The sequence below is a fragment of the Gorilla gorilla genome, chromosome 16 (genome assembly GCF_029281585.2).
Source record: "Gorilla gorilla gorilla isolate KB3781 chromosome 16, NHGRI_mGorGor1-v2.1_pri, whole genome shotgun sequence".
Lineage (NCBI taxonomy): Eukaryota > Metazoa > Chordata > Mammalia > Primates > Hominidae > Gorilla > Gorilla gorilla.
In genome coordinates, this window is record NC_073240.2 from 53298883 (window position 1) to 53315032 (window position 16150).

General features: G+C 45.4%; 1 protein-coding gene across 4 annotated transcripts in view; it reads right to left on the minus strand.

The window, feature by feature from the left end:
- MYO5A (myosin VA) overlaps positions 1-2691 on the minus strand; it is a 228319-nt gene extending 225628 nt beyond the window's left edge. For 3 of the 4 annotated variants that reach the window (XM_055363025.2, XM_055363024.2, XM_055363023.2), the window contains exon 1: positions 2325-2690. In XM_055363025.2, the coding sequence (XP_055219000.1) occupies positions 2325-2351 (27 nt within the window). In that variant the 5' untranslated portion in view covers positions 2352-2690. Of the gene's footprint in view, positions 1-2324 lie in introns of all 4 variants that reach the window. The other variant, XM_055363022.2, reaches the window with a different exon arrangement.
- Positions 2692-16150: the final 13459 nt, after the last annotated feature.

Here is a 16150-nt window from a genome sequence, read left to right on the forward strand (position 1 = left end):
CAGGTTCAAGCGATTCTCCCGCCTCAGCCTCCTGAGTAGCTGGGATTACAGGCATGCGCCACCACGCCCAGCTAATTTTCTATTTTTAGTAGAGACGGGGTTTTGCCATGTTGGTCAAGGTGGTCTCGAACTCCTGACCTCAGGTGATCCACCCACCTCGGCAACGTGTTGGGATTACAGGCGTGAGCTACCGTGCCCAGACTTTTTAATTTTTTTGTAGAAACCAGGTCTCATTATGTTCCTCAGGCTGTTAAAAGGTAAATTTTAAAATAGATTGTGATAAAGCTGTGACAGAAGCCCAAAACTTTACCATTTATAAATCACAACATCTTTTCAATTTTTTCTCCCAAATTATCTTGGGGGAAAAAAGCATTCGAAATCCAACAACAATTTATTATCCACTCAGTCTCTAGTTAAGCAGCCTACTATTAGGTGACTCAAAGATGACTGCTCACCATATAGAACGGAGGGTGTCCAATCTTTTGGCTTCCCTGGGCCACACTGGAAGAAGAATTTTCTTTGGCCACACATAAAATACACTAATGATAAATGAGGGAGCTAAAAAAAAAATTGCAAAAAAAACACAACAACCCATGTTTTAAGAAAGTTTACGAATTTGTGTTGGGGCACATTCAAAGTCGTCCTGGGCCTGCATGCGGCCCATGGGCTGCGGGTTGGACAAACTTGATGTAGAAGTGGAGGGGGTGGGCTACACAAAGTAACCAAGGAATGTTTACAGACTGATTATCTCTTCATATGAAAATGATTTTGATATTTCTTAATATCGACCTCATAAGTTCCTTATGAGGATTATGAGTTCATATTTTTAAAACGCTTAAAACAGTACCTGGCACACAGTAAGCACCATATTAAGTGTTTAAGTTACTTTTAATCAGTTTCCAATTGCATTCGTTCATAAGTTAGAGATCTACAATGCCTAAAGAAATTACCAGGTTGAGAGAGAAGTTCCAATTGTACAGTCCTTAAATCTAAAACTAGAAAGAAAGAGGTCTCAGACAATGTTTCATGCAAGCTCATTTCATGGTTGAAGAAATTAATCATATATCTCATATTTGCAGAGAAATTCATAGGTTACAAAAAGCTTTCACAACTATTATTAAGTTCTATTCTCACAACAGCTTGTAAGGGATGCAAGGCAAGTATAATTAACTGCATTTACTCATTAGGAAATCGAACCAGAGATGTTAAGTGACTTGTCCAAGGTCACAGTTAGTAAGTCCCGGCTTGAATCAATGTCTCTTGATGCCCAGTCTTCTTTCCTCTATAAAACACACTGCAACTTGGGCCCTGGACTTCAGTCACATTTGGAAACAATGATTCCAGTGATTACAAGACCCTAAATGAAAGTTCTGCTGCAAAAGCTAATGTGAAAAGGCAACTCTATTAACTGCATGTAGAAGTAATCAATATCTGGCAAAATATCTACCTACACATGAGTGTATAGTATAAAATGCCATGATTACATATATTCACAAAGGTCATCACAAATCTGCGCAGCACTCAAGTTGACAGTTCTCCATAATATGTCATTCAGAGATCGCCAGACCCTGAGTATATTGATGTCAGTCTAAGAAAAGACTGCCACTTCCCTTAAACCAAACCCAGAAGGGAAAGGCTTGCCCCAGAGGATGGTAAAGACATGGAGCCTAACAAGGCTCTGCGGGATTACACGCAGGTTGCAAACTCCCAGCGATAAATGAGTACCGACCCTCCCAGCCGGTGAATCAGCTCGCGTTCATCCGGCAGCATCTTTCCCCGGGGCTCGCCACCCCCAGCGCAGCTAAACTGGGGAGCTAAAGGTGATACGGCCACCGTTTGCAGGATTCAAAATAACCTCACAGAAAGGCTAGCTGGCGGTAGAAGCGGCACTGCATACCAACACAAGACGTTATTTTAAGCGCGTGTCCCCACGAGAGAACCCATCCGATCTACTGGAGCAAGCATCTCCCACCCGCCGGGAATTTTCCAAAGCCAAGCAGGAGGGGAGGCACGCCCGCCCTGCTAAATCCACATGGGCCCCCTTTCCACTCCGAAGCCCGCTCTGCCCCCAACTCGAGCAGCGCGGCAGGGGCCTGGGAGACCCCCGAGGCGGGCCACCTTCCGCCGCCTTAACCATCTCGCCCGAAAGAGGAAGGTGCCGCAGCGGGCGACCGGCTGGTAGGGCTGAGGGTTCTGAGGCGCTGAAGGGGATGGCGCTGGTGGGGCTCGCTTGGGCCCGGCGCTCCCGCCCCCTCCCCAGCCTGACAGCTGGCGGCGAGGGCCGCACAGCCCCAGTCCTCGACGCCGGCCGCGGGGTGCCTTACCTTTGTGTAGAGCTCCGACGCAGCCATGGCGGGCGCCGCGCGCCTACGCCCCCCGCCTGTGCGGAGGCCGCACCTCGCCTGGGCGGCCGCCCGAGCGGACTAGGAAGCGTCCGCAGCCGCCGGCAGGGAGCAGGGCAGGGCCGGGCCGGGCCGGGCGGGGCGGGCCGCGCGGGGCGGGGCGGGGCGGGGCGCCTCAGGCGCTGGCCGCCCGCAGGGGCCTCGCCATCACTCCCGGGCTCGCCGCGAGCAGCCGCGAGCGCTCCACCTGCCCGGGGTCCTAGGGGTCGCCGCCGCCGCCGCCGCAGCCACCTCGGCGGCCCGCGATGCTGCCTCCGCCGCCGCCGCCGCCACCGCCGCCGCCCTGTGCATTATGGGAGCGGGAGGAGGCTGCGCTCCAGCGCTGCCACCGCGGCTGCTCTGGGCTCTCTCGGGCTCACGCTGCCTCCCATCGGCTGCGAGCACAGAGCATCATCATCATCAGCCTGCCAGCCGGCGCCGCCGCCGCCTCGCGCGCTGCCGAGGCCCGGAAACCCGCCCGGGACATGGGCCCCGAGGGCGCGGCACACCCCGGGCGCCCCCACCCCGAAGCGAGCCCGGGGCCCTCTGCTGCGGAGCCTAGCTCCCGCGGTAGCGCAGCCATGGCAGGGGCTGTTACTGTGTCCGAGTAAACGATGGGAGCCTCCAGGCTGCTCCTCCCGTCCTTCCAAGCATTCCTAGGGAGAGGATTTAGGGGAAGCCCTCTTGAAAGACTGTAGAATAACCCAGAACTGTAGAAGAGCCTTGTCAGCAGCAGTGACCCGGGAGATGGGCAATGCAGGACCGGGAATTTCAGGTTAAGGTTGATCACCAAGGTCGTTCCGAGCACCTCGATGTCTGCAGCAAAGCCGTCTCCCGATACCAGAGGGCAAGGGCCGCTTCTAAGCTACAGAAACTTAAGTGACTTTGAAACGAGATAGCCCAGCGGACAGCCCAGGTGCCTCTTTCCTAGACCTGTGCGTTTGCGGAGATGCAACTACCCTTCTGTCCTAGCCTTCTTCCCGTCCTGTTCTCTCCTGGTGATTGTCGCCTCCATGGTGGCACCTGAAGTTTATCCGGTTGCCACCTGAAAATGACGGAGTACTTACATGGAAAATCTGTATTACAGTTTAACTCAGCATCAAAAGGGCAAAGCCGCCCTCACTCTCCTCACGGTGATCCTTGCACATCCAGCACAAGAATGGGGTCTTTCTACTCCCAACCCTGCGCTGTCTTCATCCTCTATCTTCTCCCCACCCTCATTGTCGTTTCTGGTTGAATAATCTTCATTCTTTGTTGTTGTCGTTGTTGTTGCTGTTTTTGTTTGTTTAATCCCTGCCTCTTTGTAGTGCCCTCATCTCTCGTTTCTTTGAACTACAACTGGTCCCCAGTGCCTGTCATGGTAATCTGGTAGACCATTTCTATCACGAACAACTCTCATGGCTGAGGCCCCCGGTTGTGTGTGTTGTGTGCGTGTGTATTTGGAGAAAGACCATTCACTGAAAGGAACAGGGGGCCAGTCCTTACTCCCTGGAACTCAGACCTCTCCTCTTCGCCCACAGTCCCCTCAGAAATGCTAGAGGGAATGTCTACAGAGTCGAAAGTCCTACAGATTTGTCTCTGTTCCTTCCCATTGCAAAACCAAATCGCTTTCATGTTTCTGGGACCCACTCTTTCTTCACCCAGACATAAAAAGAGAAAACGTGTGCAGTGACGACCAGCGGAAGAGAAGGAGCACTGGACTGAGATTTAGGAGGCCTGGCTCCTACGCCTTGCAGTTTCTTCATGTCGTGTGCAAGGTGGTAACCACTCTGCCTGTTTTCTCACCTTCAAATACTACCTACCTCTCAGGACTGTTGAGAAATGCTGAGTATACTGAGAAAAAAAAAAAAAAAACCAACTAAAAAACTGGACGAGTTCTTGTAGGTGTGAATGCTTTCTTCGTTTCCTATTTTTTTCAAGTGATGACGAGAAAACAGAAAGGGGAATTATCCTCTTATAAATCCAGAACACATGCATTCAACCACTCAAATATTTGGGGCCATACTAAGAGGAAGGTAATGGAGATGAGGAGGAGAAGAGTTTTGTATTTTTATTGATTGATTGATTGATACTGAGTCTTGTTCTCTTGCCTAGGCTGGAGTCCAGTGGCACAATCTCGGCTCATTGCAACCTCTGCCTCCCAGGTTCAAGCAATTCTCATGCCTCAGCCTCCTGAGTAGCTAGGATTACAGGTGTCCACCACCACGCTCAGCTAATTTTTGTATTTTTAGTAGAGACGGGGTTTCACCATGTTGTCCAGGCTGGCCTCAAACTCCTGACCTCAGGCTATCCGCCCGCCTCAGCCTCCCAAAGTTCTGAGATTACAAGAATGAGCCACCACGCCTGGCCGGGTTCTGTATTCTTGACCTTGCTTTACTTTGTTCAGAAAAAAAGCAGAGTAAAAAGCCAGAAGCAGCAAAGGGAAGCCCCGAGGGGTGGCCTCCGCTAACTTCCATGTATGCGTTCATAGTCCCAAGCACCCTGTCACTAGTGAGGTGTAGAAATCAGCAATAGTTACAGCTTCTGAGGGTTTAGGATCCCCCTCTCACAGTAGCCAGAGGGTAGTGTATTCTTAAGTTGTTAAAGTTTTCCGTTATTGCTTTATTATTGGGAGCATTTTTATGTAGGGTGTTTTCAAATGAAAACAATGTCTAGGTTTATATGAAAAATTCCGTTCCTTATTTTCAACAAATATTGGGAGCTATCATATGCCAGACATTGTTCTACATGTTGAGAATTCATGCATGAGCAAAACAGATGAAGAGCCCTGACCCCATGGAGCTTCCATTCTAGTCAGGGAGAAAGGCAATGATAGAGTTAGAAGGTAAAGGTGGTAAGTGGTGTATTAGTTTCCTAGGGCTGCCATGATAAAGTAATACAAACTGTGCTTAACCAATGGAGAGGTGTTATCTCACAGTTCTGGGGTCTAGAAGTCTGAGATCAAAGGATTGGGAGGGTTGGTTCCTTCTGAGGACTGTGAAGGAGAATCTGTTCCTTGCCTCTCTCCTGCCTTCTGATAGTTTGTGGACAATCTTCGGCATTTGACATTTTTTAGCTTTTGCTACATCCCCCAATCTCAGCCCTCATCTTCATGTGGCAGGCTCCCTGTGTGTGCACATGTCTCTATATCCAAATTGTCCCTTCTTATAAGGACACAGTCATAATTGAATTAGGGCCCAACCCACTGCCCTCATCCTAAGTTGATCATCTGCAAAGATGGTGTTTCCAAATAAGGTCACACTCACAGGGATGGTGGGGTGGGGAGAGGTCAGAACTTCAACATATTTGAGGGACACAACTCAAACCAGAACAGTATGCAATGTGAAAAAACATACAGAGAAGAAAGAATTTGGGGAAAGAAGCAATTTGAATTAGGGTAGTCATCAAATTCCAATTGAATTATTTTTAATTGAGGGCCTATTATATGTCAGCACTTAAGATAATAAAGATATAGAGATGAGTGAAACATGATCACTGGCCTGGAGGAGCTCACTGCAAGGGGTGGCTGGAGGGGTAGCAGAAGAGGCAGTCCTTGCTGCACGGTCATACAAAATAGTAACTAATTCTGTAAGATTGGCCCAATTCTAGAAGTAGAAGCCCAATGCTGTGTTACTGGTTATATATAGTACATCAGTTGAGATTGGCATATCCTAATATTTAATGCTCCAGAGGACTAGGTACTGGGCATAGGTGACATTTAAGTCAGCGAGAAAGAACTCCAAATAGTTCATTGAGAGATCTAAGTGGTGATATGGATGGGAGGTCGTTTGTGGTTGAAGGACATGTGGGGGAACAGCATGAGGAAATGAAGCTATGGAACAGAAAAAAGTCAAGAATACAGTAAGGCTGACTGAAAACACTTTTGAAAGATGGGAGGCAAGTATCAGGAACTGCTTGGCTTCCCGCCTCTTCCCTTCCCCAACTCCAGCTAATTATTCTAGCTGCCCCTCACCTGTGAGCTTAGGCAACCCTAGGAAAGGAGGATAAAAAAGTGCTGTACTTAACTCAAAAGGTACAATACTTAATTCAATATCAAATAAATAATATATGTGAAAATTTTATGTGCAAAGTATATTGTAAATGTAAATTATTTTATTTTTTATTTTTTGAGACAGGGTCTCACTCTATCGCCCAGGCTGGAGTGCAGTGGCACGATCTCAGCTTGCTACAATCTACACCTCCCTCTCGGGTTCAAGCGATTCTCCTGCCTCAGCCTCATGAGTAGCTGGGATTACAGGCACGTGCCACCACACCCAGCTAATTTTTGTATTTTACAGTAGAAGCAGAGTTTCACTATGTTGGCTAGGCTGGTCTTGAATTCCTGAACTCAAGTGATCCACCTGCCTTGGCTTCCCAAACTGCTGGAATTATAGGTGTGAGTCACTGCACCTGGCCTATTACTATTATTTTTATTCCCGATACCTATTACTATAATTCTGGATTCTAATCTTGTGTGTCCTAATGTATCTGTCTGATCTCTGGTCTTTTGTACCCCAGTCTTCTAGCCTGTGTCCTGACCACCTGCTATTTGACCAGCTTGTGTATCTCTGTGCTTAGCTCCATGGCACCTGATTGCTTCAAACAGTTGATTTTTTTTCTTGGATCTTTAAATACTTCCAGCCCAATTCCATAGACTTCATATTGCCTTGATCTTCCTGAATGACATCATGTTATAGTACTTGTGGACCCCTCTCATCCTGTACCTCCAACACCCACAGACACACACTTGCCTTACATGTCGTGGTGATGGAACCTCTTGAATAGTGAAAATGACTTAGATCCAAATGGCCTAGATTCTAGTCCCAGTTCCAACCTAGAGCAAGTCAGGGGAGCTTTTTAAAAATATATATATATATATAATGATAATAATAATAAACTTTTTATTTTAGAACAGTTTTAGATTACAGAAAAATTGCAAAGATAGTATGGAATTCCCATATATCCTGCAACCAGTTTCCCCTATTATAAATGTCTTACATTATTATGGTACACTTGTTACAATTAATCAGCCAATAGTGACTTGTTATAATTAACTAAAATACATACTTGACTCAGGTTTCCTTAGTTTTACCTAGTGTCCTTTTTCTGTTTCAGGATCCTGTCCAGGATGCCACATTACATTTAGTCATCATGTCTCATTAGGATCTTCTTTATGACCTGAAGCCTTATTTAAATTTTAAAAAAAATAAAAAAGAACAAAAGATCTTCCTAGCTGACAGTTTCTCAGGCTTTCTTTGTTTTTGATGACAATTTTGAGGCGTATAGGTCAGATATTTTGTAGAATGTGTCTCAATTGGGCTATGTCTTGATTAGACTGGGATTATAAATTTGTTTTGCCTTTTTTTGTTTTTTTTTTTTGAGACAGGGTCTCACTCTGTCACCCAAGCTGCAGTGCAGTGGAGCAATCTAGGCTCACTACAGCCTCAATCTCCCGGGCTCAAGTGATCCTCCTTCCTTAGCCTCCCAAGTAGCTGGGACCACAGGTATGTGCCACCACGCCTGGCTAATTTAAAAAAATTTTTATCAAGACAAAGTCCTACTATGTTGCACAAGCTGATCTTGAATCTGTGAGCTCAAATGATCCTCTCACCTCAGCCTCCTCAAGTGCTGGGATTACAGGTGTGAGCTACTAAGACCACAGAGTAAAATGTCATTTTCATCACATCACCAGGGTCACACTACCAACATGACTTTCCATTGTTGATATTGACCTTGATCGCCTGGCTCAGGTTGTGTTTATCAGGTTTCTTCACTGTGAAGGTGTCTTCTCCTGCTGTTATGGGCTGAATTGTGTCCCCATCCAAAATTCATATACTGAAATCTTAATTCCCAGTACCTCAGAATGTGACTATATTTGGAGACAGTGTCTTTAAAGAAGAAATTAAGTTACAATGAGCTCAATTGGATTTAATTCAATATGACTGATGTCCTTATAAGAAGAAAAGATTAAGACACAGACAAGTACAGAGGGAAGACCATGCAAAGACACAGAGAAAACGCAACCATCTATAAGCCAAGGAGAGAAGAGACCGGAAGAAACCAACTCTGCCAACCCCTTGATCTTGAGCTTCTACTCAGAATTGTAAGAAAATAAATTTCTGTTGTTTAAGCCACAGCTCTAGCAAACTAGTACCACAGTCCTCTTTTTCATACTGTGGTCTCGAAAGAAGTCACTATATGCAGCCCCCACCTAAAGATTGGGGCATATGCTCCACCTCCATGAGGATGGAGTACCTAAATTATTTAGAATTCTTCTGCATGGGAGCTTTGTCTCATCTCCCCCCGTATTCATTCATTCAATCATTTATTGATATCAGTATAGACTTATGGGCATTTATGTTATACTCTGGGTTATAATTCAGTACTACTCAATCTTGTTGGTCGGGTTGTTGATGCTATGGCCATGGGGAGCTCTTTCAGTTGGCTCCTATGTCCCTTTGACACCCTCATCATTGCATGTTATTTGGTTTTAGTTTCATTTGTTTTTCTCAGAGTACTTCCTTACTTTCTAGAACTATAAGATGCTCCAGGCTCATCCTATATATTTTCTCATCCAGTTCTATAATCAACCATTTCTCCAAGGAGACTTTCATTGGAGAACGGTATTAGAAACCAAGATTTGGGTCTTGTTGCTACTGGGGTATTTTTGCTTCTAGGTCCTCTCAGCTACAGAGTGAGAAAATACTGTATGTATGTTTACTAACTCATGCATGTACACATATCTATAAGTATTTCTGTATGTGGCCCTGTGTATATATTAAGGTAAATGTGAGTTCACACTGATGTTTCCAACTTTAATTCATTACCATATGAATCATTCTAGCCTCTTCCCCTTGCTTTCTATAAACTCTCACTCAGTGAAAAACCTGAGCCTATCTTTTTTAGTCAGAGAAACCAACATGGCCAGGCACGGTGGCTCACGCCTGTAATCCCAGCACTTTGGGAGGCTGAGGTGGGTGGATCACCAGGTCAAGAGTTCAAGACCAGCCTGCCCAAAATGGCAAAACTCCATCTCTACTAAAAATACAAAAAAATTAGCTAGGCATGGTGGTGCATGCCTGTAATCCCAGCTACTCGGGAGGCTGAAGCAGGAGAATTGCTTGAACCGGGACCCAGGAGGTGGAAGTTGCAGTGAGCCAAGATCACACCACTGCATTCCAGCCTGGGCTACAGAGCGAGACTCCGTCTCAAAAAAAAAAAAAAAAAAAGAAAGAAAAAGAAAAGAAAAAAAAAGAAACCAGGATAACTTTTATGTGTATTATTATTAAGGAGTTCAGATAAGATAATGAGAAAGTATGTTGGAAACAAGATTGTGCTATACAATTTTAATGTATTATTAATCACAGGTCTTTTGGGTGTTTTGTTTGTTTGTTTGTTTTTGAGACAGAGTCTCACTCTGTCACCCAGGCTGGAGTGCAGTGGCCCAATCTCAGCTCACTGCAACCTCCACCTCCCGGGTTCAAATTATTCTCCTGCCTTAGCCTCCTGAGTACCTGGGACTACAGGCGCCAGCCACCACGCCCAGCTAATTTTTTTTTTTTTCTATTTTTAGTAGAGACGATGTTTCACCATATTGACCAGGCTGGTCTCGAACTCCTGACCTTGTGATCTGCCCGCCTCGGCCTCACAAAGTGCTGGGATTAGAGGTGTGAGCCACCGTGCCCAGTCATTAATCATGTTTTTAATCCCACCTCCTCCTGCATATTCTCTCCATGCCCTGGACTGCCCGATTCTGTCATGCTGCAGGATCCGGTGGAAGCTGAATCAATAATTGAGTGGCTTCTGAAAGAGCACTTTTGATAGGGAACAAAATGAAGTTAGGGTCAGCCAGAAAGGATGAGTAACTCAAAGATTAGGACCATAAGAATGTATTGATATATTTGGGTATACAGTAATACCTGGCTGTAAAGACCTCTTTTAATAACTTAAGGCATAGCAAATCCAAATGAATAAGGAGATATTGGATTCTTTTTTTTTTTTTTTTTTTTTTTTTGGGATGGAGTCTCGCTCTGTCGCCCAGGCTGGAGTGCAGTGGCGCAATCTCGGCTCACTGCAAGCTCCACCTCCCGAGCTCACGCCGTTCTCCTGCCTCAGCCTCCTGAGTAGCTGGGACTACAGGCGCCCGCAACCACGCCGGCTAATTTTTTTGTATTTTTAGTACAGACGGGGTTTCACCGTGTTAGCCAGGATGGTCTCCATCTCCTGACCTCGTGATCCGCCCGTCTCAGCCTCCCAAAGTGCTGGGATTACAGGCGTGAGCCACCGCGCCCGGCCTAGGAGATATTGGATTCTTATAACTCTCTGAAGTTCTCACACACTAAAGTGGGTGACTAACAACATTGCAGTGTTGTAGTGAAGAGGCATATGAGAAGGTGTGACAGCTGTCATATTTATGTTTGTCTGTCATCTTTTCTATAATTAGGGGAAATTTCTATATTAGTCCTGCCTCCTGATAGAAATATCAGACTCAAATTTTCATCTCTTTTGTAGCTCGATGCAGTCATATAACCTAGGCTCTAACAACCTAGATTCTAACAACCTTGATTCCTCTGTACAAGACAGGATTCAAAAGTGAGAAATGTGAGGAAAGTGGCTCTTCCCAGAACTTCCAATGAGCATAGCAGCAGAGATGAACAAATCTGGGGGATAACAGTGGTTACAGCAAGGTTGGGCTCCTGGCTTTCACTGTTTTGTGGTGGCAAAAGCAGTAGCAGCAGCAGTTTCCATGATCAGACCATTGCTGTGACGTGTTTCTGGGGTTGCTCCTGGAATATTTACATAAAGCTGTTTCTCTAGCCTTTCCAATAATTTTGTAAGTCATCCAGTAACTTTTCGTTACTTAGTTTGTTTATTGAGACAAGGTCTCGCTCTTATTTATTTAAAAGGCCCTGTCTCACTCTGTCGCCCAGCTGGAGTGCAGTGGTGTGATCATGGCTCACTGCAGCCTCGACCTTGCTGGGCTCAGGTGATTCTCCCGCCTCAGCCTCCCGAGTAGCTGGGACTACAGACATGCGCCACCACACCCAGCTAATTTTTGTATTTTTTGTGGAGATGGAGGTTTTATCATGTTGATCAGGCTGGCCTCAAACTCCTGAACTCAAGCAGTCCACCCACCTCAACCTCCCAAAGCGCTGGGATTACCGTCATAAGCCACCGTTTCTGGTCATGATCTGGTAACTTTTGATAAATCCTTTATCTGATTAAATGAGCCAGAATTACATATTTGTGATTAATAACCCTGACTATTATAGAGTGGTATACTAGGGGTCAATGGAAATGACTATAATCTCAAGAATACAATTTTGTCCAGAAAGTATTTATTGGGTACCCACTGTGACTTGGCACTGGACTGAGGGCTACAGCAAAATAGTACGACACTATAAGGGATAGTAACGGAATGAAGGTACTTAAAATACATTGTAATTCAGTGCTAAAACAGTATTTCATGGAAATAGCTTTTGTTTCAGAGGATGGAACAATTAACTTGCTATGGGGAAAGGAAATATTCAGCTTTCACGGAGGTGATGTTTAAGTTCTAAAATATAAGTAGTAACGTATAAACAGATATCACCAACTAAGACAAGCCATGGATTGGAGAAAGATATTTATGATGCATATAACTATCAAATAATTTTTTAAAATAAAGAACTTCCACCACTTCCAGGCAACCTGAGTGATATGGTTTGGCTGTGTCCCCACCCAAATCTCATCTCAAATTGTAATCCAAATTGTAATCCCCACATGTGAGGGAGGGACCTGGTGGGAGCTGATTGAATCACAGGGGTAGTTTCCCCCATGCTATTCTTGTGATAGTGAGTGAGTTCTCACTAGAGATGGTTGTTTGATAAGTGTCTGGCACTTCTCCCTTCTTGCTCTCTCTCTCCTGCTTCCTTGTGAAGAAGGTACTTGCCTCCCCTTTGCCTTCTGCCATGATTATAAGTTTCCTGAGGTGTCCCCAGCCATGTGGAACTGTGAGTCAATTAAACCTCTTTCCTTTATAAATTACCCAGTCTCAGGTAGTATCTATAGCAGTGTGAAAACAGACTGATACACTAACCTAAGACATGGACAGAAAGCAATAGTTGCCATTCATGTAATCCAGAAAATAATGAATTCAGTTCAGAGTTTTCTGTAGCAAAAACAAACAAACAAACAAAACCCCACAAAAAAACTCTAAAGATACTTGATATGATAGAAGGTATTAAAATATTGTGGCTGGCTGGGCACGGTGGCTCCCACCTGTAATCCCAGCACTTTGGGAGGCTGAGGCAGGTGGATCACCTGAGGTCAGGAGTTCGAGACCAGCCTGACCAACACAGAGAAACCCCATCTTTACTAAAATTATAAAATTAGCCAGGCATGGTGGCACATGCCTGTAATCCCAGCTACCTGGGAGGCTGAGACAAGAGAATTGCTTGAACCCAGGATGTAGAGGTTGTGATGAGCTGAGATTGCACCATTGTACTCCAGCCTGAGCAACAAGAGCAAAACTTTGTCTCAAAAAAAAAAAAAAAAAAAAAATCATTGTGGCTATGATGGAGGCCAAAAGTACAAGGGAAAAAAATAATTAGAAACACCAGGTGTGTTACTCCATTCTCATGGTGCTATGAAGAAATACCCAAGGTTGGATAATTAATAAAGAAAAGAGATTTAATTGACTCACAGTTTCACATGGCTGGGGAGGCCTAAGGAAAATTACTATTATGGTGGAAGGCACCTCTTCACATGGCAGCAGGAGAGAGAATAAGTGCAAGCAGGGGAAATGCCAGATGCTTATAAAACCATCAGATCTTGTGAGAATTCACTCGCTGTTGCAAGAACAGCATGGGGGAAATGACCCCCATGATTCAATTACCTCCCATGGGGTCCCTCTCATGATGTGGGGATTATAGGACTACAATTCAAGATGAGATTTGGGTGGGGACACAAAGCCTAACCATATCATTCCACTCCTGGCCCCTCCCAAATCTCATGTCCTCACATTTCAAAACACAATCATGCCCTTCCAACAGTCCCACAAATTCTTAACTCATTCTAGCTTTAACCCAAAAGTCCAAGTCCAAAGTCTCATCTGAGATAAGGCAAATCCCTTCTGCCTATGAGTCTACAAAATCAAAAGCAAGTTAGTTAGTTCCTAGATACGATGGGGATACCTGCAATGGGTAAATACACCCATTCCAAATGGGAGAAATTGGCAAAAACAAAGGGGCTACAGGCCCCATGCAAGTCTGAAATCCAATACGGCAGTCATTAAACCTTAAAGTTCCAAAATGATCTCTTTTGACTCCATGTCTCATATCCAAGTCACACTGATGCAAGAGGTGGGTTCCCATGGCCTTGGGCAGCTCCACCCTTGTGGTTTTGCAGGGTGCAGCCCTTTTCTCAGCTGCTTTCACAGGCTGGTGTTAAGTGCCTATGGCTCTTCCAGGCACAGGGTACAAGCTGTTGGTGGATCTACCATGCTGGGGTCTGGAGGACAGTGGCCCTCTTCTCACAGCCCCAGTAGGCAGAGCCCCAGTGGGGACTCAGAGTGGGGGCTCTGACCTCACATTTCCCTTCTACACTGCCCTAGCAGAGGTTCTCCACGAGGGCTCTGCTCCTCCAGCACACTTCTGCCTGGACATCCAGGCATTTCCATACATCCTCCGAAATCTAGATGGAAATTCCCAAACCTCAATTCTTGACTTCTGTGCACCCACAGGAAATTGCCAAAGCTTGGGGCTTGCACTCTCTAAAGCAACAGCCTGAGCTGTACCTTGACCTGTTTTAGCCATGGCCGGAGCAGCTGGAATGCAGTCCAGAGGCTGCACACAGCAGGGGGGCCTGGACCCTACCCAAGAAACCACATTTTCTTCCTAGGCATCCAGGTCTGTGATGGGAGGGGCTGCCATGAAGGTCTCTGACATGACCTGGAGACATTTTCCCCATTGTCTTGGTAATTAACATTCAGGTCCTTGTTACTTATGCAAATTTATGCTGCCAGCTTGAGTTTCTCCCCAGAAAATGGGTTTTTCTTGTCTATTGCATCATCAGGCAGCAAATTTTCCAAACTTTTATGCTCTGCTTCCTCTTGAGTGCTTTGCCACTTAGAAATTTCTTCTACCAGATACCCTTAATCATCTCTCTCAAGTTTAAAGTTCCACAGATCTCTTGGGCAGGGGCAAAATGCCACCAGTCTCTTTGCATAGCAAGAGTGACCTTTACTCCAGTTCCCAACAAGTTCCTTATCTCCATCTGAGACCACCTCAGCCTGGACTTTATTGCCTATATCACTATCAGCATTTTGGTCAAAGCCATTCAACAAGTCTCTAAAAAGTTCCAAATTTTCCCACATTCTTTCTGTCTTCTGAGCCCTCCAAGTCTCCAGGAAGTGCCAAACTTTCCCACATTTTCCTGTCTTCTTCTGAGCCCTCCAAACTGTTCCAACCTCTGCCTGTTACCAGTTCCAAAGTCACTTCCACATTTTCGGTATTTTTTTTTTTTTTTTTTGAGGAGTCTTGCTCTTGCCCCCTAGGCTAGAGTGCGATTGGAGTGCAATGGCACGATCTCGGCTCACTGCAACCTCTGCATCCCGGGTTCAAGTGATTCTCCTGCCTCAGCCTCCTGAGTAGCTGGGATTACAGGTGCCTGCCACCATGCCCGGCTAATTTTTGTATTTGCAGTAGAGACGGGGTTTCACCATGTTGGCCAGGCTGGTCTCAAACTCCTGACCTCAGGTGATCCGCCCATCTCAGCCTCCCAAAGTGCTGGGATTACAGGCATGAACCACATTTTTTTTTTTTTTTTTTTTGAGACAGGGTTTGTCTTTGTCACCCGGGCTGGAGGTACAGTGGCTTGATCATGGCAACACTCCAGCCTCAACCTCCTGGACTCAAGCCATCCTCCCAACTTAGCCTCCCAAGTAGCTGAGACTACAGGTGTGCATCACTACACCTGGATAGTTGTTAAAATTTTTTGTAGAGATGGAGTCTTCACCATGTTGCCCAGGTTGGTCTCAAAATCCTGGGCTCAAGTGATCCTCCTGTCTTGGCCTCCCAATGTGCTGTGATTACAGGCATGAGCCACCTTGCCTGGCTGATATGTTGTGTTTCAATTTTCATTTGTTTCGAGAAATATTTTGATTTCCTCCTTAATTTCTTCCTTGACTCAATGGTCATTCAGAAGCATGTTGTTTAGTTTCCACTGTATTTTTATAATTTCCCGGGTTCCTCTAATTACTGATTTCTAGTTTTATTCCATTGTGGTCTGAAAATATACTTGATTTTTAAAAACTTGTTGTGACTTGTTTTGTGTCATAACAAACATATGATCTATCCTGCAGAATGTTCCATGTGCTAATGAGAATGTATATTTTGTAACTGTTGGATAACTGTTCTGTAAATGTCTGTTAGGTCCATTTGGTCTAATGTGCAGTTTTTTTTTGTTTTGTTTTTTTGAGATGGAGTCTCACTCTGTCACCCAGGCTAGTGTGTGTTGGTGTGATCTCAGCTCACTGCAACCTCTGCCTCCCAGGTTCAAGATTCCCCTGCCTCTGCCACCTGAGTAGCTGGGATTACAGGTGCATGCCACCACGTCTGGCTAATTTTTGTATTCTTAGCAGAAATGCGGCTTCACCATGTTGGCCAGGCTGGTCTCAAACTGCTGACCTCAAGTGATCCACCCACCTTGGCCCCCTGAAGTGCTCGGATTACAGGAGTGAGCCACCAAACCTAATGTGTAATTTAAATGCAGTTTTTAAATTTTGTCTAATGCTGAAAATGCAGTGTTGC